Source organism: Triticum aestivum, chromosome 7A (genome assembly GCF_018294505.1).
Source record: "Triticum aestivum cultivar Chinese Spring chromosome 7A, IWGSC CS RefSeq v2.1, whole genome shotgun sequence".
Taxonomy (NCBI): Eukaryota; Viridiplantae; Streptophyta; class Magnoliopsida; order Poales; family Poaceae; genus Triticum; species Triticum aestivum.
The window spans coordinates 558,304,526-558,327,413 of NC_057812.1; the positions used below are offsets into that span (position 1 = coordinate 558,304,526).

A 22,888-nucleotide genomic window follows, 5' to 3' on the forward strand; every position below is an offset into this window, starting at 1 on the left:
TGTGACATCCTTGTGTTGGACTTGTGTCCTCGGGCTCTGTCGTTGGGCCCGTGTGGAGCTTGGGAGGTAGTCCGGAAGCGGATGCATATTGTGGTCCACATTGATAACATCCGGAAGATGGTGGATCATGTGCTGGGTTCGTGGATGGGAGGTGTGGTTTCCTCCTCCGACGTCTTGGTCGTGTGGGGTGCATGAGTTTGATGCAGTGTTTGAGGTGTTACCCTAGGTCCGATTCGTTCAAAGGTAATGGTTTCACCTTTGACGAGCCACCTTGAAAGTCCACAAAGCCGCATATTAGCGATGGAGCCGTGTTGAGCTTGGGCGAGGAGACGATTCATTATTCTTTTCTCTGGTGGCTATTGTGGTGGTGCCAGAAACATGTGTCACACATTGGTATCAAGCTCAGAGGATTCTTCGGTCTTGATTGTAATTTTCCTTCTAGGCTGATATTCCTTTGTGTAAAGGCTAGCGTTCAATAGTATTTTTAGTTTTGTCAGGTCCTTGTTTATGTTGCTTGTACTATGATCTCTATAATATGAATGAGACATGTATTACACTAAAAAAGACACATCAAAATATTTAAAATCATGATTTCATAGAAAACGGTATTCTAAATTAAAACTCTAAAATTATCTATGTAAATAAATGTCAGTTTTGGTCCATTATGAATCCAAATAGTCCCTGAAAAAAGATAAAAGAAGACGAATATCAACATACTTATCTTTTACCTCTTCCAAAAGGAAAGCTCTTCTTCTTTCGTCGTCGCCGCCAGCGGGAGGGACCCCGTTTTCGTTCTTGTTAGATTCATCGTTTTGGTTGAACTTGTGTGGCAGCGATGATGTTCCTTAGTAGGAATAATGCCTCCCACATTCTATTCCCGTCCGATGGAGGGCGTGTGGAGGTTTTTCTCCGTCAGATCTCGCGGGATTCGGTCAGTGCTGGTATTCGGTGGATCTGTTTGGATCCGATCCTAGTTCATCTACGTTTGGGTGTTTACATGTTTGATCCTTCTGATCTATGAATTTTTTCATTAGCTATTTTTGCTACTCTGGTGCGCTGCTCTTACAGGGCCTTAGCACGATAACTTTCCGACTGTCTACTACAACAAGATTTGTCCGACTCCGGTGACGAAGGGGCGATGACGGCGGTGCGCTTTTGGCTCGCTTCAGTATTTGTACTCGTCGCTAGATGGTCCATGGACATATAATTTTTATTATCTCTGTTGTTCTTTATACTGCCATGATTGAAGATGTTAGATTGATAGTTTTTCTATCAAAGAAAGATTGGAAGCTTTTGTAAATCTAAATAGAGTTCAGTTTAGGTTCGTATTTTGCCCGTCCGAAAAGAAAGAAACCAGAAAGCACGGTGGCGCCGGACTACGGTTAGCGACCATAATAAAGCCAGGACACCGCGGACGGAGAGCGTCGAGTCCTCCCCCGCTCCGCTCATCTTGGGAAGGAAGCAAAGCAGAGCCGCGCCGCCGAGGTGGATATGGCCGAGGCCGACGACGCCGCCGCCGCCCGCCGGCGCACCGTCACCACGGAGTACCGCAACAAGCTCCTCAACTGCCGCGAGCTAGAGACGAGGGTCCGCACAGGTAACACGGCGCCTCCCCCCTCCCTCCCCCCTCCCATCTCATGCGCTGTGGATCCTACTTGTTCGATCTACGGGTTTCAGACTAGTTGGCTCGCCCCGAGGTATCCGCGGGTGCTGGTCGATTGTGGAGGACGGGATCTGGTTTTCCGTGGCGATTAGGAGGGTTGTGGGCTAGGGTTTTGGTTTGGCCAATTTGGGTTCAGGAGTTGCGTGCCTCAGCCTGCCTCGACCACGGCTTGGGCTGTTGGTTCTCGACGAGGGAGGCTAGTGGGTCGGTTGCTGATTGCCTGCTGAACATGTGGTGTTTAGGTTCTTAGGGCGCCGTCTTTGATTTAGGTGAGATTTGGTTGATTTTGCAAGATACGAACAAGAGGATTTGGGATGAAGTGTTATTCTCGTTGAGCAGTAGATTAGGATGAGCTGGGGTTCGGTCCTAGATATGTTTGCTCTACCATTTGCGTTTTGATTTAGGATGTGAATTCGTAATTGGCGTTGAGTGCTAAACATGAATATCATAGTAATATTTAGCTAGTCATTTGGCCTAATTTGTGGTCGTGATGTAATTGATTATCTGGTTCGGCAGTTCATCATAGTGTTTTCCATCGTGGTGAGGCAAAGGCAACTGCAGTAGTTATTAGTTCGAGTGATTGAGATGCTGGGTGATCACTCTTCTTTCCATAAGGTCCTATAACTCTGTGCTGTTAAGGTGTCAAGGAGCTCAGGTTTGGTGCACATGTTTCATTTCTTTTGATATATATATTTGGGACCAGCCCTATTAAGTATCATACGCGGAAAGGCCCCAAAACTACATGTATCCAAGTTTATGTGCCTGTTCATTTTTCTACTTTATCCTTCACACCTTGAATTGTGTTGCTGGTGATATGGTGATGAACATGAGCTTCCATGGATTCGTCCTTTCCTTGGTTTATGTTTGTTCCATCAGTGGGCGACCTTTCACTCTTTCTTGTGGTTATGCTTGGTCTTATATGCGTCTGCCTTATATGATTTGGTTTTGATGCAACATGGTTTGGGTGAGGCTCAGAGCCTTTACAACTTAAAGGTGTGATAGATTAAATAGCTTTGGTATTGTTATATTTGTACTAATATTTGCAAACATGTAATTTGTGAAAATGATGGTTAAACACATATGTTGGAGATGATGCCAGTTTCCAACCGACAGTAAAAATAAAATAAAACGAGTAACGTCTATGGCTCATGCTATGTGTGTGTAATTTACCTAGAACCTGGATTTAGGGTTAGTTTGGTTGCAAGCCTGGGCCGCATGCCTGGGCAAAGCTGCTGCCTGGTATGTGCCTGAGATTTTCAATTTTCTAGCCTGGCCAGGCAGCCTGGAGAGGTAGCTGTTTGGATTGTGTGCTGGGCCTGGGAGGAATAAACAAACATAAAACTGACAAAGCAGCCCATAACTCATCTATAACCTGCTGGATCAGCATCAGGCTGATGTTGCCTGCCGTCCAGGCGGATGGAAGGGGACGCCTGGCAGGCTAATCTCATGCCTGGGCGATTCAGGCCAGGCTCGCACCAAAATTCTCAGGACACCAACCAAACGAACTTCAGGCAGACTTCAGGGAAGCTCCAGGCCAGGCATCCCGCGACGTGGAAGCGAACCAAACTAGCCCTTAATCCTTGTCAATTGGACTGACTGGATTGATAACCTGACCTGACATTTTGATATACAAATTATGTACTCGATCTGGCACATGCATAATATCTTGTTTCTCTTGTCCTGTTGTCCCCAGGTTCAATGTTTGATGCAACTTCTTTTTATTGAAGATTATGTTGAACTATGGACAGCAGTACTCATGGTTTTATTAGATGGCTTTTGTTTGATAAATCTACTTATTTATATGCAGGTAGGGAAAACCTAAAAAAGGCAAAGAAAGATTACGATAAAACTGAAGATGATTTGAAGTCCTTGCAGAGTGTGGGCCAAATCATTGGTGAAGTACTTCGACCATTGGACAGTGAAAGATGTAAGTGAAAAGACTTACTTTTGTTGGTTTTAGAACAGATTTATCTCTGTACAAACATGATAATATCCATTCTCTTTTTGGCCATTAGTTTCATCATTACATTGCTTGTTTTTCTCCCTAAGTTGTTGTAATATGTTTGCTCATGGCAGTAAACCTTTCCGGGTCTGTCTAGGACACATCTAGATGTGACATGACTATGTCACATCTAAGCTGATGTCCACTCTGTTTGTGGTCTATTTTTTTTTGTCCTAGTTTATTTTTTGTTTGAAGGGGAGCCTTGGCGCAGTGGTAAAGCTGCTGCCTTGTGACCATGAGGTCACGGGTTCAAGTCCTGGAAACAGCCTCTTACAGAAATGTAGGGAAAGGCTGCGTACAATAGACCCAAAGTGGTCGGACCCTTCCCCAGACCCTGCGCAAGCGGGAGCTACATGCACTGGGGCTGCCCTTTTAGTTTATTTTTTGTTTCTTGTTGCTGCATTATATATTTGTGGGAGATTAGAAGTGACATCCTTAAAAAACATCTAGATGTGAATTAGACAAACTGAACCTTTCCTTCTCAATTCAGCAACAATGTACTTAGTTTTAGCAAAGCAACTGAAACTTGTTTTTGTTGTAGTTATCGTCAAAGCCAGTAGTGGCCCACGTTATGTGGTTGGCTGCAGAAGCAAAGTTGACAAAGAAAAGCTGACAGCTGCAACACGAGTTGTCCTTGACATGACAACATTAACAATAATGCGCACTCTACCACGTGAGGTATGTGATTGTTGATTTTTCGTTTATGTTTTAGTTCAGTACAGTTTTGAAATTCTGTTTCTAATGTGAGGGGTTACACTAAGATTGTACTAATTTCCTTTGCTTAGGTTGACCCCGTGGTCTATAATATGCTACACGAAGACCCCGGCAATGTCAGTTACTCAGCTGTAGGTGGACTGTCGGATCAAATAAGGGAGCTGCGGGAGTCCATCGAGTTACCTCTTATGAATCCAGAATTGTTTCTTCGCGTTGGGATTAAACCACCAAAGGTAGTTTGAAGAAAAGATGTGCCGTATTATGCAGTTAGCTTAGACAAATAATGATACAATTATCACCATCCTGAGATGTACTAACTGCTACTTTACTCATTCAAGGGTGTTCTGCTCTATGGCCCACCTGGAACGGGAAAGACATTGCTTGCTAGAGCCATTGCTAGCAACATCGATGCTAACTTTTTGAAGGTCTGCTTTTCTTTTCTTTAATGCTGTTATTTATTAGCAACCTTTTATCTGGATATATCATTATGGTACTATGTTGAACTAATGTGTTCTGCTAATGCAGATCGTTTCAAGTGCTATCATTGACAAATATATTGGTGAAAGTGCCCGTCTTATAAGAGAAATGTTTAACTATGCACGTGAGCATCAAGTAAGTCTCATTATGTTCTGTTTCTTTGTACATTTACTAGTAATCCTTAATATTCTGTCTATTATTTGAAAGCTGTTAAAATCATAATAATGTAAGCTATTACATTTGTTCCCTCATTGCCAAATATATTCTGCTCCAGTTGTTAGATTAGGTTTGTGCGTGAATTAGCTGTAGATTCTCCATTCATTAGGAGAGCAAAAGTTGCTAGCAGTCTGCGATACAGAGCACCCAAACTCTATGTTTACTCTGCCAGAAAAGTCCATGGAGAAGATCTTCGCATTTTAAGTTGCTACTATGCACATCTGTGAATGCATTTGAAGTTATATGTTTGTTTCTCTTCTATTTTGTACTAATATCGCTCATTAACATTATCTTCTTTTCTGATCCTTTTGTTTAGCCATGTATTATTTTCATGGATGAGATTGATGCCATTGGTGGCCGAAGATTCAGTGAGGGCACTAGTGCAGATCGTGAAATACAACGGACATTGATGGAGCTCCTAAATCAGTTGGATGGATTCGATGAGCTCGGAAAGGTACACATTATTTTCTGTTTTGTGGCAGCTATGGTGAAACATATGTTTATTGAATAAGAGTAGGTATTGTACAGTGATACAATGCTTACTGAATACTGATCAATTGAATGCTGAATTCTTAATGTGCACCGCACTGCACTCTAGTTACAGTCAATCTATCTTTAGTTGCCCTATGAACTACCCGCCTTTCCTACATCATAAAGTTGTTGTATCGAGTAGTTGATTAGGTCAGTGTTAATCTTGGGGAAGAGAAACTTTTGTGTAGAAACCTGAGAAAGATATTTATTAGAAAAAAGAACTCGAAAGTTGAAGATATGCTGGTTGTCCCTGATTGATTGTCTTAAATTATTATTATGGAGTGTACATGTGTTGTGAGTTGCTGAATATCTGCTTATGTGAATCATGCGTGCCACTGCTTATACAGGTGAAGATGATCATGGCGACGAACCGGCCTGATGTCTTGGACCCTGCGCTCCTTCGTCCTGGACGCCTAGACCGGAAGATAGAGATTCCGCTGCCGAATGAGCAATCCAGGACCGAGGTCCTGAAAATCCACGCTGCTGGTATCGCCAAGCATGGTGAAATTGATTATGAGGCTGTGGTTAAGTTGGCCGAGGTGAGTTACTCTTATAGTTAAGCTAACTACCACCTCATCATGCTGGTGTTTCTGAAGCCTTAACTCGTATGGTTCCAGGGCTTCAATGGCGCCGATCTTCGCAATGTCTGCACTGAGGCTGGCATGGCCGCCATTCGAGCAGAGCGGGACTATGTCATCCACGAAGACTTCATGAAGGTGGGGTGTCGATTGCTATTCCTTTCTACCTGTTCATCCTAATACAATTGAGTCAGGTACTCACTACAATGTCTGGCAAAATGGTTGCAGGCGGTGCGGAAGTTGAATGACGCCAAGAAGCTCGAGTCCAGCGCACACTACAGCGCCGACTTTGGCAAGGACTAAGATGAGAGTAGGAGACTGTCAGGCGAAACGAAACACTGTCTGTTTTCTTGTACCATGGCGGAGTTTGTCACCCCCGGACCCGACGATATAGAACATCATGTGTTTCTACCTTTTATATGTTGTGGGACGACTGCCTTTGCCGCGCAAGTTGGATGTAATCAAAAGTTGAGACAGGTCTTGAACTGACTGGTTTCTTAGATTTACAAACTTGTTTCCTTCTCAAGTTACTGTGCCTCGATTGTGGAATCAAAAAAATGTGGCAACACTTGCAATTTCTTCCTGTTACTTTACCTGAGAATGCGAAAAGGAACCTCGTCCTGTTACTCTACCTGAGAATCAAGGAATGTGCTTAAAGGAAGATTTGCAGCGTGTGCTTCTGCCTGCGCTTCTCTCTGCCCGTGGGAGGGAATCAAGAAATGTGCAGTGGTACTTGGCTCCGTAGGGGACGCATTCCGTTTCCTGCTGAAAACGACCTGGTTCACGTGGAATTTCACATGCCCGTGGTGAAACAGAGTACTCACCTATTCTTCTGAATTACTCCCTCCGTCCGGAAAAAGTTGTCACCAGCATAGTTCAATTGTAATTTTGCAGAAAAATCCTTTTTTATTTTAAATCTCGTGCTAATCGGTCCTTCCCAGCCTCCGCCTCCCCTTGTTGCCCACGGGCACCGCGTGCCCCAGCCGCCGTAGGATCAGCCAGGACGAAGTCCCACTTGCGCCGCCGCCCACCTGTCCCGCAGCTGCCATCTTGCGCCGCCCCTGCTTAGCTGCGCTGCGGAGGCGAGCTTCGCCGCCGCCCAGCTGCTCCTCCGCAGCGACACCTCGACAGGCGGCGATTCCACGGCTCACAGTCGGCTCTACTCGTTGTCCTTCTCGCATCCCCGGCCGCAACCCCGGCTCGCCAAGGCCAGCCACTCTGCTGCAGGAGTTGGGCAAGACCCCCGGCCGCCGTTGCTCCACCGCCGTGCACCGAGGTGACCAGTGCATCCACCGCAGGGCCCAGCGCCGCCGCCCACCTGCTATGCCGCCCACCTGCTCCTCCTCGCTGATTTCTTCTTCTTCGTCCAGGCGACCCAGCTCCTCCTCGCCGCCTCTGCTGCTGCTGAAAGGTAGCCAGCGCCCTGAAATCAGTTTCAAATTGATGTTAATTTGTTGTGTAGATCAAATTGATGTCAAATTGAGGTGAATTAGAGTAGCAGCGGATCATCCAGTCTGTAATTTGATGAGCGTGTGCTACACACACACAATATTCAGTCTGCACAAAATTGTACAGTAAACTGAATTAGTGAATAAGCAGTGTTACTCATAGGCTTAGACTGAAGGACTTGCAGAATTCAACAGCAAACAGAGTACCAAATTAATTACTCAAAATGGATCAAATATAGAGTTGCTTCCATGTGTTTTGTTTATAAAATGTTAGCAAACAATATAAGTTTTCCACTGATAGAAGCATGTGAAAATTCAGTTAGATAACCACTGATAGAAGCATGTGAAAATTCAATTAGATAACCACTGATAGGAATAGATATTGATGCTTTGCTGAAGAAATCATGGCACACTAGAGAAAAAAGAAGAAGAAAAAAGAAATCATGCCTTGCCGAAGAAAAAAGAAATCCTGGAAACACTTAACTACTTTTAGACACTTTCAGTTAACTGTTTTGAATTGTTCATGTGACAGTATTGTCATGGTGAGCTACAGATTATGCACTAAGGAATTTGTTCTCCAGGTAGAGATGAGTGTAAAATACGAACAAGGGAAGTCAATTTCAAACTGATAGACTGCAGAAAACTGCCACAATCTCTTAACTAAGAGTTGATAAAAGCATGTCCCTAAAACTTATTCAGTCAGTTAGATCCCCTGTAAAGTTAACTGAATTATTCATTCAGTTAGATCTGAACAAAGCATCTGAAGTAACCTGCCTACTAACCCCTCTCTTCTTCAGTAAGATCTGAACAAGACTATATCCACATACTGTTAAAGCTTCAAATTCAGAGCACTACATCATCCAGTTTGCACTACACGCAGCTCTAAATTAAGACTAAATCAAATTTGACACAAATGCAGTACTACCTCTTTGTAGGCTTGGAAGGCACAGACAGACAGCACTAGCATTTTTGTCAAAAATTCTACTCCCTCATAAATCAATGCTGACTAAATTTTTTAAGTGCTCTCCCTAAAAATCACTAAAGTAGGAAATCTTTAACATAATGTACCCTGCAGCTTTGTTCAATTGGTACAGTCAAATTCAGTTAAGTGTTTGCTTGCTTTAGTTTGACAGAAATGATGTCCTTGTAAACTTGCTGCAAGGTCAACATGTGCTGTTATAAATTGAGATATACTCTAGCTGCAGTACTCTTAGTGACCAAAATTGCAAGCATGTCAAGTCAGAGAAGCATGTCAGCTAACTTCAGACTTAACAATAAAGATGAAAATTTCAGACTTGGCAGTACAAATTCAGACTTGGCATGAGATAGATGAGCACGAGGAGGACCTGAAGGAGGAGGAGCCTGGGATGTTGAGGAGGATCCGCCTTCGTTGGGGTCGACTTCCGCAGCCGCCGTCGTCGTCTTCCCCATGCCGTCGTCGCCGGTGATGTTGAGGAGGGCCTGGAGGAGGAAGAGGAGCTGGTGGATTAGGAGCTCGAGGACGAGAGCGCCCGCCCCATGCCGTCGCCATGCTCCAGATCGAGCGCCAACTTGTCGTCATCCTCCAGATCGAGCGGCGCCTCGTCGAAGAGAACCTCACCGGAAGAAGGGATTTTTAGGGGAGAGGAGGAGCTACGCAGCGAACTGGAGCGGCGCGGCGGCGTGGAGGAGGGAGAGGAGGCGCGGGGGATCTCAGCGGGGCGAGGGAGCTCAGCGGCGCGGGGGAGCTCACCGGCGCGGCGCGGCGCGGCGGGAAGGGGAGCAGCGCAACGTCGGGAAGCTGCGGGGAGGGGAGTGACGCAGCGGCAAGACGAGGACTGCGGGTTTGGTCGGACAAAAGTGGAGGGCTTTTTTGCAAAAATGTCATGGAGACAACTTTTTCCGAACGGAGGGAGTATATGTATCTGCGAGATTAATTTTTGGTTTAGATGTGCAAAAGCAAACCATTTCTATCGAAAACATTCCTATAATGAATTCCTTAGGAACCTTTATTATAAATGGAATATACCGAATTGTGATCAATCAAATATTGCTAAGTCCTGGGGAGTAGGATTTTCTACAAGTGCTTGCCACAGAACTAGTTAAGGGTTTCAACGGTGCAAAAGTTCTCAAAAATTCTGAAAAAAATACTGAACCAACACACCTATAATATAACATGATCCAACGGAGGGATTAAAAAATACAACTGTATGTGTCCTGGATAAAAAAAACAAATAGTTCAGTATATATTTATGTCGCACTGAGCTGAAATGCTTATTATTTTTGTCGAGGACACATAGATGCATATTTTGACAATCCCTCCGTTGGATCATCTTATTACATTAGAGAGATACTCCCATATTTATTTCATATTTTTTGCTAACTTTTGAACCGTTAGAAGTTTAGGGAAACTTAACTAGTTCTGTGGCAAGCTATGGTAGACACAGTTTTACCTAATACTAATACTATTCATCACCCAGGATGCAGAATAAGTAATTCTTCAATTACCTTATGATAGCTTTATAAATAAATTATGTTTGGAATACAAATGGTTACATTCATATTAATTCGCTACATAAATTTTGGTATAAGAAAATAAAAAAATAGGTTATAAGACCAACAATATCGCATTTTATGTATGTTTTATATTATGGTTTTACATAACATAAAATATTTTTTATGACGAGTGTATATTTTCTTACGTTCTCTTTTTACGTATGAAATAAGACAAAATTTACGAAACTTAAAAATACGATGCACTGACGTTAAAATAGAAAGGGGGTGAAAAATAACTATTCCTGACTCAGGATGACGAATAACTATTCCTCACCCAGGGTGACGAATATTAGGCTGCTTTGTCCATTCTCCGCTCCTCTATTTGAGGCAAGCCTTGCTTTTTTACCCCATGCTAAATTGATCGTTTGTTCTATTTTTACACGGACGAAAAGGAAACCTTGAAGCCACGTGTTGGGCCGAAACGCCGCTCCTTCCTTCCCCAGCGTCCTCTCCGATCCGACGGCCAGCACCAATCTCAAAGCGCACGTGAGTGCCCAAAACCAAAATTAGCGAGCACCCGGGCGGACGCGGGGAAACCACCCCCCACCCCTCCCACCGTTTCGGCGCAAGGAAGGAACCAAACAGACATGGCGACCCAAGAACTCTGATCCCTTTCCTCCCTCGAAATTGTCAGCTCAAAAGATTTGGAAAGATCGATCGATCGATCGATCGATCGTGCATGTCTGCTCGCATTTTGATTTGATTTGATGGTCGCCGCCGCGATCCGCGCATGACGAAGCTCAAGAGCCTAACGTCGTCGGTGGGGAAGGCGGAGTGCGCGGGGAGCGCTCGGCAGATTGCCGGGTCGTCGATGAAGCTGCTGGTGCGCGTCGTCGAGGCGCGGGGCCTGCTGCCGGTGCACCTCAACGGCTCCAGCGACCCCTTCGTCAAGCTGCAGCTCGGCAAGCGCCGCGCCAAGACGGCCGTCGTCAAGAAGAGCCTCACCCCCGTCTGGGACGAGGAGTTCAGCTTCCTCGTCGGCGACGTCACCGAGGAGCTCTCCGTATCCGTGCTCAACGAGGACAAGTACTTCACCAACGACCTCCTCGGCAAGGTCAAGGTGCCGCTCTCCATGGTCATGGAGGCCCCGGACCTCTCCCTCGGCACCGCCTGGTACCAGCTCCAGCCCAAGAGCAAGAAGTCCAAGAAGAAAGAACGCGGTATGCTATTATTATTGCCTTGCCCATCACCGCATTCATCTCCTCCACGTTTCCCCCTCTCCTCTCTTATGGTTTCGTTTTGAATTTGTGTAAGCACTAAGCAATTGTGACATGCACGCACAGGTATATAAGATGTCTTAGATATCATATTCTAAGATATGTTGTAATCTTGGCACCATTTAATTTGAATTTCTTCCATGTGCAGGGGAAATTTGCCTGCGCATATCCTTGTCTACGCGCGCGCACGTGTCCGAAGAATCACACCAGCTACCACAACCCACTTCGGATGGCATGGCGTCCAGTTCAGACAGGTCAATTGGGAACAAAGATGGAGCTTTGTCAACCAGCAATAGCTACATTGACATGTCAGCCCTTTCCAGTTTGGACCGATCATCGCAGGGAAGTACGGAACGATTGGGGGATGGTGCTGTAGACCAACCGCCCCAGACCAGCATTGACCAAGCAGTCACTGAACCTGGAACCGCTGTTTGTAATGATGCGATGGCGAATACATCGTCGGTGGTAGAGGTCTTGTCTCGCTATTTCTTTGGGAAACCTGCTGATACTAATCTGCCTTCCATCGTTGCCTCTGACGCCGAGTCGGTGGTGGAGCAGTCCGAAGAGCCAAAAGTTTGCTCTGTAGACCGTGAAAGTCCCGAGAATGGCACGCCATCCGAGTCAAACCTTGATGAGCTACTGAAAATCATGGAGTCCAAAGATCAAGGCTGTGAAATGCCAGCAAAATTGTCTAACGGCGTTCTAGTTGACGAATCTTATGTTATCGCACCAGCTGGACTGAATTCCCTCTTGTTTACTCCAAATTCAGATTTCTGGCCAGCAGTAGCAGAGCTTCAAGGAACAAGTGGATTTCAGATTGAACCATGGAAGATCGATAGCAACGATGGTTGTTTGCGAAGAACATTAAGTTACATAAAGGCCGCTAGTAAGCTGGTTAAAGCTTGCAAAGCCACAGAAGAGCAGAAATACTTAAAAGCAGCTGGGAATTCTTTCGCTGTTTTGTCTATTGTTAGCACTCCTGATGTTCCTTATGGCAGTTGTTTCAAGATAGAGATATTGTACTGTATAACGCCAGGTCCCCAGTTATCATCTGAAGAGCAAACAGCACATCTTACTGTAAGTTGGCGGATCAACTTTCTTCAGAGCACAATGATGAAAGGAATGATTGAGAGTGGTGCAAAACAAGGCATGTCAGAAGGTTTTGCACAATTTTCTGAAGTACTGTCCCAAAGGTTTAAAGTAGCTGAGCTTGATGATGCCAATTCAAACAAAGCAAAGATTTTAGCCTCACTACAAGCACATAAAGAACCAAGCTGGAGGTTGATTGTCCGCTTCCTTGGGAACTTCACATTCATATTCTCTGTTATCATAGGGATATATGTTATAGTTCACCTTCATTTATCAAGGCCCAAAGTGATGAATGGGCTTGAATATTTTGGCATTGACCTTCCAGATTCAATTGGAGAGGTTGTGGTTTGTGCTGTCTTGATCCTTCAGGGACAGACCATCCTGAAAGTAATAAAGCGCTTCTTGAATGCATGGAGACAAAGAGGTGGATATCTTAGGCCCTATGTTATTATCTACTTCAAAACTGTTGCACATGAATCTGTATATTCTTGATTAGTTTTATGTTCTCTTTCTGTTGTACTCCCTGCGCCTGGAATTACTTGTCGCTCAAACGGATGTATCTAGCACTAAAATATGTCTAGATACATCCATTTGAGCGACAAGTAATTCCGGACGGAGGAAGTTTCTAGTAAGTAATATGTGCATTGCACGTGAGAGCTTAGATAATCAAAGTACGACCAAAGATCGACATACTGAATTGTAATAGTCAAATGAAAATTTGAGGCACATGCATCAAGTATAAGATGCATATTTAATTCTCTTAGTCCATTCCATAAAAAATAAATCAAATTATAGCTACAAAATACTTGAAAACTGCATCGTATATGCTACACAAAACTCGGGTAAAATATATCGAGCACATTTTGTCTAGGCAGTCTCTTTTAATTACTTCGTATTGAATTTTCAATAGAAAATAACATGAATACCTAATGCTGCATCACAAAGATAAATGTGGTTTATGATGTAAGGCCGTAGCCTTGAACACAATGATTTTTTTTCACAAAAGTAGAAATCAATGACAGTTCTGTTAGAAAAGAAGAACTTAGGAGTGTTTAATTATAGAAGAGTCTAGAATAAAATAGAAGTGTGTTTCGTGATTTGTGCATAATATCCATTGGGCTTTAGTATAACCGTAGAATCTTCTAGATAGTATATGTGGCAGAATCCGGTGTAGTAAAGAGAAATCCGACGGCCACAAGTGCTCGGATTTGCCATCTCTCTCACGTCAGATTGACTTTATCCAACGGACGATATTCAAAGCTATTCATACACTATATAATGGAATAGAAATAGATGGTATAGATATAGATATGCTCTAAGAGTGAAAGTGTTATTCTAAAAGGAGATGAGGTGAATTGTCTTCTACTGCAACCAATGGACATTTCGCTCTACACATATGTTCTGGTATTGTAGTGCTACTTGATTTGCTTTAAATTTCGGTAACAGTTGAGCAATATTCGTCTTTTTCTTCTTCCTGTATTAGGTAGTGATCATGGAGTCAAAGCTCATGGAGATGGCTGGTTACTGACTGTTGCACTTATTGAGGGTACTGGTATACTATCTGCTGGTTCATCTAAACCATTTGACCTATATGCTGTTTTTACCTGCAACACGAAGAGGAAAACAAGCTCAATTAAATTCCACGCATCTGATCCAAAATGGAACGGTTAGTTTCTTTCCCCTTCATGTTGCTTTGTTCTCAGCTGGGAAGAGCAGCCGATCCTTTGTGCTACACAGTATTGCATGAACTGACGGTACTGACCTTCGCATATGCATAGTGTAGCTGACCCATTGATGCTTGAATTTCTAGAGATATTTGAATTTGATGCAATGGATGATCCACCATCAAGGATGGATGTAGCTATTCATGATTCGAATCAATTAGATGAAGCTCCCATTGGTCACGCCGAAGTGAACTTCCTGAAGAGCAATTTGTCAGATTTAATGGACATATGGGTTCCTCTTGATGGGAAGTGTGATCCAGCAAGCAACCCTAAGCTACATTTGAGAATATTTTTGAACAACTCGAGAGGAACTGAAGTTGTTCTGAATTACCTGGCAAAGATGGGGAATGAAGTCGGTAAGAAGGTAAGGACCTAACTTTTTGTCTGATTTGTTTTTCATCATCTCTTCTATTTCTGAAATTACATATGATATAATGTGTAGATAAATTTGCGGTCAGCACAAACAAATTTAGCATTCCGAAAGCTCTTTAACCTCCCTCCTGAAGAATTCCTCATCGATGATTTCACCTGTCATCTAAAACGGAAGATGCCACTTCAGGTATTTACTTTTCTGATTGTTTACTTATGTGTCAAAGATGCTACTATTATTTTAATTGTACCAAGTAGACCTGTACATGTATGTACCATACTACCAAGGAGAATCGTTTTGCATTCGTTTGTGACTCACTTGACAGTTGCCAATATTTTGTACTTTCTCCATTTTGTTCTGTCAATATTTACAGAGAACTGACTCTTTTACAGGGACGCGTATTTTTTTCTCCAAGAATAATTGGATTCTACTCTAATATATTTGGTCACAAGACCAAGTTTTTCTTTCTGTGGGAAGACGTTGATGATATCCAGGTTATCCCTCCTACACTGTCAATTGGCAGCCCATCCTTGATGGTTATCCTTAGAAAGGATAGAGGGTCAGAAGCAAAACATGGTGCCAAGGCAACAGATCATCATGGAAGACTCAAGTTCCATTTTCAGTCCTTTGTTTCGTTCAATGATGCTCACAGGTACCTTTCATTTGTTTGTTTTTGAGGTCCAGTGAGACATCTAGGCCAAGCATATATTTTATTCTTCAGAACTTCAGATCAAAATTTCTAAATAAAATAAGATAACTCTAGATCTTATTTTGTGAAGTTCAAGGATAACATGTTCATGGGTACGCTGGCCTAATGTGGCTTTGGTTTGCAGATTACAAGCCCAAAGCCGGCTTGACCTGCAGTGACGAAAGGTCGAAAACTATAAATGGACACATTTCAGCATAATTCCCATTATAAGATAGGACAACTTTAACATTTTAGTCTTTTGGGGGATTTGAACCCAATATTAAGCGTCGAGCGACTAGTCGCGTTGACAAGTGTACCAGTCGTAACCTGGGTGTTAACTGGGCACCTCGACTCTATTGGTTGGCACAGCCGAGCGACTGGTTAACTAGTAGCTGACTAATCTTGACTAGTCTAGTCCCTTGAGCCAAGCAAGTCAAAATTGGCCCACTGTTTCCAAAAAAAAAGGAATCTGCCCAAGGCTGGCCCACTGTATTCAGGTTCTTCTATACGCTCACAACCTCACGGTATACAAATAAGAAAATGTAGTAACAATAGGTTTCTATTTTCTACTGATTATGGTTCTGCAGATAGTTGATCGGATCTTGCTATCCCATCCTGTACTAAGCTATTCTGCTAGTTTGCATATGAATGTATCACACCAAGAAATCTTTATCTGACAGAATAATCATGGGGATTTGGAAAATGCGATCACCGGGTCAAGAACAGAAAGGAGAGGTAATTGAGGAGTCTGAACCAAAAGAACTCCAGGCGGAAGAATGTGGATCCTTATTTACCCATGAGGATGTCAAAATGTCTGAAATATTCTCATCAGTTCTTTCTGTGGACGTGAGTGCCACTTTTATTTTGCGTGAGCTTGTCACAATTCATTTTCACACTAAAATTTGTTTTGGGATTCCTTACATATATCTAAATTTTCAGGTTGAGTCCTTGATGGAGATGTTTTCAGGAGGTCAGTTGGAACACAAAGTGATGCAAAAGACTGGCTGTCTGGACTACTCATCAACAGAATGGGAACTTGTAAGCAGAAATATATTCAAGCGGCAAATCAGCTACAAGTTTGACAAAGCATTGTCTCGATATGGAGGAGAAGCAAGCACCACTCAGCAGAAGTATGCCCTAGTGAACCAAGATGGCTGGGCCATTGAAGAGGTGATGACCCTCCAAGGTGTTCTACTTGGGGACTACTTTAATGTAAGACTCCCCCTTCCCACATTTATTCTTAAATGGTTTGTACTATGCTAACCATTATCAAGAGTTTGTGACCATTCTGAATAGTTGTAACCTTAGCTCTGAGCTAAAACATAAGAACTGAAGTGGTATTACTGTATGCTTGTTCTGTCAATCCTTTTGCTGAACTGGTAGATAGAATACTGTTGATCACAATGGTTCTTAACTTGCAGCTCCAGCTAAAGTATCATATGGCGAACATACCGTCAAAACCAAACACCTGCAGCGTGCAGGTTTTATTGGGGATTGCCTGGTTGAAAAGCACCAAGCAACAAAAGAAGATCACAAAAAATATCATGTCCAACACCTCGAATAGATTGAAGGAGCTCTTTTCCTTAGTCGAGAAGGATCTTACGTCAAGAAACGGTACCCTTTTCAATGCAGCTATTGATCCTTAGTGTTCATTATTGTGGTTTCTAATGTCACGTTAACCTATAGCAGAGTTCTTATCAAACCAATGCCAGGAAGTAAGTTTATATGATGCATTTCATTGCTTCCATGTCAAATGAATTATTACCACCGAGTGGAAACTAAATGCAATGAATCTGGTATAACTTTTTATGTGGCACTGTCAGAAAGCATACTGTTTTTATTGCTCTGTATGAATCAGCGCTATTTGTTTTGCCACGGGAAAGAATGACGCTGATTTTTCTGTGTGCGGGAAATTTGTAGGTGGAAGCTAACCTCTGTACAGTATGACAGTAGATTACTCATTCCATCAAAATTTGTTTGAAGAGCCCAAACAGAGAGGGGAATCGGCATGATCTGTTGCCATCTGCTTGTGGTGAGACATGCTTTAGCTGCTGCCAACAGTTTGCAGTTCTTACACAGACAGCAGAGCCTGAAAGTTAACTATGTGAATAGATTGTTTCAGAAGCAGTTCGTTAAAAAAAAAACATTTCTGATACGGCCTTACCCATTTACCCTCGTAGGAAGTCAAGTAGAGTTGTATATGCACAGCTGACCTGTATATGTATAACACAAGTGATATAGTGAAAGGAAGCTAATTTTGATTCACAGAGGTCTTGTCGGAGTTCTGTGATGTACTGTAAAACAATCAAGCAAATATGTGGTATATCATACATGTACTATTTTGTTGTTCAATGTGCCATACTCGTATGCATTGATGATTGATCTAAGAGCTTGCTGTATAACAAACATCATGTATATAGGCATAGGTACTGGATGTTTTGTTATCCCCCTCCTGCATGCATCCTTTTATGCTGCAACTCAAATTTGTATGCATTATCATTTATCTTTTCTCTAAGACCTTAAATGGACCATCATCCCCTGGCATTAGTTTAGATTTGTGCAACTCAGGAAATCTATCTTTATGTAAATGCACCCAGATAAGTTAAACATAACATGCTTTCTATCCTTATCACCCACAAGTTTGTACTTAGCATTCATGCACTCTATGTTTTCCTTCATCATCTCATGCATTTCAACATTAGTTCGGCGTATTTCGTAGCATCAAAATTAACCTTCTCTAAAGATGAAAGAGGTAACAAATTAGTGGGTGCACGACATATAACACCAAGTACAACGTAACCAATAAACATCTCCAAAAGTGGCTAAGAAAATTAGTACGACGAATCCATGATATGAAATAATTGTAGTTGACACACCACATAGACGAACAATTTCACAAAAGAATAAATAAGCAACATGTATAGGGTCATCACTCTTGTAACAAGGTATAAAAATCATCTTCTTGAAAAATCTGTCGACGACTACGAAAATACTATCCCTCCCCTTCTTTGTTTGAGGTAATCCGAACGCAAAGTATATGGACATATCTTCCCAATGTACACTAGGAACAGAAAGAGACCTATAAACAATGAGGATTAAGTCGCGACTTAGCTTTTTAGCATGTAATGCATCCAACAATGAATCTCTCAACATCCCATCGCATCCTCGGCCAAAAGAAGTGTTCAACGGGCACATCATTGATCTTCTTCACGCCGAAATGACTCATCAAACCTCCTCCATGAATCTTTCAAAATAACAAAAGACGAATGAAGCTATCTTGGATGCATATATTGTTAGCGCGGAATACAAATTACTCCTATAAAGAATGTTGGAGTACCTGCCTCTCCGGAGAGCCTCCGCACCATCCGTCTGGTGCCGGCCTCCCGCGGCTGGCTCTCTGTGCCGTCTGATCTTCTCAGATGACGCGCACCCAGGCGACTTGCCTCGGGGGTCCATGACGGGTGGGCCACGGGCGCGGTCAAGGCCGCTGTCATGTGGTGCTTTGGTCGCGCCAGCGCGCGCCCCGCGCGTGACAAAAAGGCCGGGGCCACCTGTCAGCGTCTTGTGTTCGGCCGCACCCGCGTCTGCCCTCGCATGCTGCCCCACACGTGACGAGGAGGCTGGGTCCGCCTGTCAGCGTCGCTCGCCCCACACCAGGCTCAGGTGGCCGGGCTGGTTGGTTCACGTGAGCCGGGCCCGCAAGAGCGCACGGCTTGGTGCGACGTGTGTCGGGTGGTTGGAGAGGGCCATCCGGCTGGAGGTGGCGACATCGGGCCACCAGGCCTTGAGGGTCATTTGGCTAGGCGTCGCGACGACAAGAGGCCGGTTGGCCAGCGTTGCGTTTGCCGGATGATGTTCGGTCCTGTTTGTTTGGGCCTCCAGGAGCAACTTTGGATGACTATTTTTAACCCAAACAAACAACTATTTAGCATCTGTTGTGACCTCACAACTCGAAGTTGTTTGTAGGGCCGACCGTACTTTAGCTGAGAAGCAGGTTGTGATAGTGTGGCTTTTACAGTTAGCTTTTTTCTTTCACCTAATTCACAAAGAAATTAGCATCCATTAGGATCCCAAGACCAGCCGCATGAAGCCGACATTAGCGTTTCAGCCTTTTCACCGGCTCACGGCCGCTCCAGCCACCAAAATCATCGTCGGCGTGAGCGCATGCTTCTGCCTCCTGTGACCGGCTGTGCTACCGCGTAGGTATCGTCGCCCCACCCTACTTTTATTGATGGCCAGGTGGCCACAATTACTTTGCCAAACAACTAATCTTTTTTGCACAGGGCCGGCCCTGTGTTTTGGGAGGCCCTAGGCGAACTCGACGACATGGGCCCCTATGTCGTAAGATCATATATATGTATGTGTTCGTGTGATACATAAACATATATATAAGAGTAATCTTTTAATCACACATCTTTAGTTTGAAATTTGACTATTATAATTATTGGACAATGCCATATTACGACAGAAATACTCAAAAGATAGCAAAACAAAACTAAAATGACATGATTACCTCAAAAAAGAAACAAATTCGACTCACTCCATTGACAACAATAATACTCCATTGCTTCAAAAAAGGTTTCTTCGGGCGTTTCTTGATGCAAAGTCATTAAGGGCACTATCAAGATCAACATCAGATGAGTTATCATCCGAAAAAGCTTCTTAGGCAACGTAGCATGCTGTGTCTTAAAATTATATAGAAGTAAAGAGTATATAAAGAATTAGAAATTTATAGATCGGATGATCGAAACACTAGATATGGACATAGAATGACTAAAGATTAGGATGTTTGAATGTATACTATGTAGAAGAGTATACATAATTTTTTTTGAAACTTCAGATGGATAGTTGAATACCTAGTAAAGAAACTACTCAAATTGAGGGATCGATGAATGGATCAGGAGTCGTGGATACGTACTATCCTGAGTCCTGACGCTCACATACGTATAACGTATTAACCTATTGCCGGATGGCCGGGTTGCCGGCACGGCCGCACAGCGCAACAACAGTCTGCCGGACTGCCGTGCGCAGCAGCGACAACGAGCGGCCAAGGTGCTTAGCGGCGGAGCGACGGGCCGACGATACGACGAAAGACGAACCGACGATTGAAGGCACAAGCCAGATCTTCCGATTGATTTGTTTCACATGTATACGCGTGCGCTGCGGCCGTCGTGGCTGATGCTTCGCTAATCTCTACCTAGCTACCTTTTTTTTAACTTTCTACCTAGCTACCTGACGGGCCAAGCACATCTCATTTATTTTTCCACACAATTTTTTCCTTATCTATTTTTTTGCTTATACTCTATATGTATACACATCATGGGCCCCCCTTCGGTCTGGGCCCTGGGCCGCCGCCCCTCTGCCCATGCCCCAGGGCCGACCCTGTTTTTGCAATAGGCTTTCGCCCTGCTTTATAGATAAAGTAACGATCCATACAACCAACATCAAAACTCCGAATCATGAACGAAGGCTGGGGCCACAACACAATCAAGTCCAACAACTTTAGCACCGCAGCAAGTCTATAATTATATGAATCCTTGCTTTATCTATAAAGCGGGACATAGATAACCTTCAGCACAACAGTTTTGACACCGCAACAAGTCTACAACTACTTTGGTCGAACAGCGCTGCGTAGGCCGGTCTGGATGAAAATTGTCCATCACTCTCCGGGTACCATGCAATGTTATCCTCCCTGCTCTTGGTTTTTTCTATTCCTATACCCTGATAAGTTCCACCCGTGTGGCACAAACACATGACAACTCCGAACATTTTTATGGCTGTTTTAGTGACCGAGGATAGCAACTTTCTTTTATAGCAAGTTTCAGTTTTTTGTTTGTTTTTTCTTTTCGGATGACTATTTTAGCTGTAAAAAACATCAGGACCGGAGTGCTTCATTCACACGTGTGACATTTATTATTTGGATACTTTTGATATCATGCAGATCAAAGAGGCTATGTACCTCTGCGATCTGCTGGTCGTCATACTTGGGACGGACATTGAACTCCACAGTGTTGAATACGCTGTTCATCAGAGTATCGGGGGAGTTCATACCAGCAAAATAAGCCCCATGGACGTAGCCATTGTAGCGGCCAGGTGAAGTAGGCCCGCGCGCCAACCGGCACCTGCAAGCAGGGTTAGTCAGGGTGGGACACGTCAGCTGGACCGGCCAATAATTCCGTGATGTAGTAGGAGTATGTCTCATGCATTGATCGCCGGTGTGGTGGTTGAGATCTTGGCCTCAGCCAATTACCCGGAGCTGGTCTCATTCCGAGAGGTTGTAGACGCCGGTCAGCACCACCGCGGCACGCCGGCAGGCGGCAGGTGGACATCGATGGCGGCGTCGGGGGACGCCCTGGCCGGTGAACATCTTCCACAGCACGCCCATGGCCTCCGCCATTGTGGTGCAGTGTTGTCCGGCTGCTGCTCGGTCCACCGCAACTCCTCTGGGAGGCAGTAGGAACTTTTAGCAGGATAATTTCCTCCGTTTGGAAATGTGTGTATGGCGGTGTTGGAATGTCCCTATCTTTTTGAAATAACAAATGAGTAGTACGCCCTTCATCGCAAAATAAAATAAAATAACAAATGAGTAGTACGTCCTAATTGGTATAGCTCAGTTTTCCCTTTTGCGACCTTACTTCTGCGTGATCAATTCCGGTGTCCATCGTTATTGGCGCCAAGCAACCTTCCGTACAGTCGTGCATTGTTGCTGTCACCTGCCACGTTCCATAGTAATCTCTTTCTTTTTGCGAGGGGACCAGGGACCATAGTAACCTCTCCTGCTGGGGCTTGAACTGTGGATCGCTTTGCAGGACACCCACAAGCCTGTGGACACGATCACGTAGTACGCGCTGTACGCCGAGTTGTCCTCTCTCCTCACCCTGACCCCTGTCTTTTGTAGGATAGGATTACCGCATCACCTGTATTTTTTTTAAAAAAAGAAATGACGCCCGGCCTATCCATCTGAGAGATGCATGCGGTCATTTTATTACTTATTGTTAAAGACCTTACAAAGTAGAACAACAATATGTCTAGATCCGTCATCTTGTCAACATCTGCCGCTACTCCTATCCAAATGATGAAGGGGTGCAAGCTGAGCCACATGCCCAGACCTCTCATCTAAGCCTAACATCTAAAGGCGGAGGCCCCGACCGAGCCATCTGCCAGGTCCGAGGTTCAAACTGGTCCGACGCACTCACATGTGTCGCCGCCGCCGTGTTCCACTAGTCCATCTTCAGAGCAGATTGAGGTGACAACCTTGGCAGGTCCTCCGCCATCGGCGCCAAACGACGACCTCCACCTACGCGAGTCTTGGCAGGTCCTCCGCCATTGACGCCACCACGACGCCAGCCGACGACCTCCACCTACGCGAGTCCATCTCCAAGCAACTGACGTAAATTCATGCTAGAATAGGGCTGCATCACCGCCGTCGCCCACCACCCACAAGCGCCACCAACCCCAAGGTTCCCAAAGTGGCGCCCTCAAGAAAGGAACGACGCCGTGAGCGCCGCTGCCGCCCAACAAAGTTAGGGCTTTCGCTCGGGAGACCTAGGGGAAGGTGAAGTGAGGAGACCAGTCCATACAGACGCCTTCAAGGAGGGAATGACGCGGCCGGTCAAGGCCGGCCAGGGATTTCACC

General features: G+C 44.3%; 3 protein-coding genes across 4 annotated transcripts; 2 read left to right on the forward strand and 1 right to left on the reverse strand.

The window, feature by feature from the left end:
• Nucleotides 1–1,307: 1,307 nt before the first annotated feature.
• Nucleotides 1,308–6,756, forward strand: LOC123148213 (26S proteasome regulatory subunit S10B homolog B). The gene is made up of 10 exons (XM_044567586.1): nucleotides 1,308–1,597; nucleotides 3,471–3,590; nucleotides 4,207–4,343; nucleotides 4,451–4,612; nucleotides 4,718–4,804; nucleotides 4,905–4,991; nucleotides 5,389–5,526; nucleotides 5,951–6,142; nucleotides 6,221–6,319; nucleotides 6,410–6,756. Exons 1-10 carry the CDS (start codon nucleotides 1,492–1,494, stop codon nucleotides 6,482–6,484), a joined length of 1,203 nt encoding a protein of 400 aa, XP_044423521.1. The 5' UTR covers nucleotides 1,308–1,491; the 3' UTR covers nucleotides 6,485–6,756.
• A 234-nt stretch (nucleotides 6,757–6,990) lies between these two features.
• LOC123148214 (uncharacterized) lies at nucleotides 6,991–9,480 on the reverse strand. Its single transcript, XM_044567587.1, has 2 exons — nucleotides 8,976–9,480; nucleotides 6,991–7,604 (listed from the first exon to the last, which is right to left on the reverse strand). The coding sequence occupies exons 1-2, from the start codon at nucleotides 9,058–9,060 to the stop codon at nucleotides 7,105–7,107; spliced, it is 585 nt and encodes a 194-aa protein (XP_044423522.1). The 5' UTR covers nucleotides 9,061–9,480; the 3' UTR covers nucleotides 6,991–7,104.
• A 1,223-nt stretch (nucleotides 9,481–10,703) lies between these two features.
• LOC123148216 (C2 and GRAM domain-containing protein At1g03370) lies at nucleotides 10,704–17,604 on the forward strand. Of its 2 annotated transcripts, XM_044567589.1 has the most exons (10): nucleotides 10,704–11,324; nucleotides 11,530–12,894; nucleotides 13,954–14,136; nucleotides 14,281–14,558; nucleotides 14,637–14,753; nucleotides 14,957–15,216; nucleotides 15,933–16,098; nucleotides 16,192–16,464; nucleotides 16,674–16,866; nucleotides 17,173–17,604. In XM_044567589.1, exons 1-10 carry the CDS (start codon nucleotides 10,895–10,897, stop codon nucleotides 17,181–17,183), a joined length of 3,276 nt encoding a protein of 1,091 aa, XP_044423524.1. In that variant the 5' UTR covers nucleotides 10,704–10,894; the 3' UTR covers nucleotides 17,184–17,604. The 2 variants fall into 2 exon arrangements, with proteins under 2 accessions (XP_044423524.1, XP_044423523.1); XM_044567588.1 differs by lacking the exon at nucleotides 17,173–17,604 and having other exon boundaries at nucleotides 16,674–17,155.
• Nucleotides 17,605–22,888: the final 5,284 nt, after the last annotated feature.

Bases quoted from the DNA above. Each gene is read 5' to 3' on its own strand.
- LOC123148213 (XM_044567586.1), top strand. From the start codon at position 1,492: ATGGCCGAGGCCGACGACGCCGCCGCCGCCCGCCGGCGCACCGTCACC. The intron at 4,805-4,904 runs GTCTGCTTTTCT...CTGCTAATGCAG, and splicing joins TCGATGCTAACTTTTTGAAG to ATCGTTTCAAGTGCTATCAT. The intron at 6,320-6,409 runs GTGGGGTGTCGA...AAATGGTTGCAG, and splicing joins TCCACGAAGACTTCATGAAG to GCGGTGCGGAAGTTGAATGA.
- LOC123148214 (XM_044567587.1), bottom strand. From the start codon at position 9,060: ATGGGGAAGACGACGACGGCGGCTGCGGAAGTCGACCCCAACGAAGGC. The intron at 7,605-8,975 runs GTCCTCCTCGTG...AACTGATTTCAG, and splicing joins CCAGGCTCCTCCTCCTTCAG to GGCGCTGGCTACCTTTCAGC.
- LOC123148216 (XM_044567588.1), top strand. From the start codon at position 10,895: ATGACGAAGCTCAAGAGCCTAACGTCGTCGGTGGGGAAGGCGGAGTGC. The intron at 12,895-13,953 runs GTGGATATCTTA...TTCCTGTATTAG, and splicing joins GAATGCATGGAGACAAAGAG to GTAGTGATCATGGAGTCAAA. The intron at 16,465-16,673 runs GTAAGACTCCCC...CTTAACTTGCAG, and splicing joins TACTTGGGGACTACTTTAAT to CTCCAGCTAAAGTATCATAT.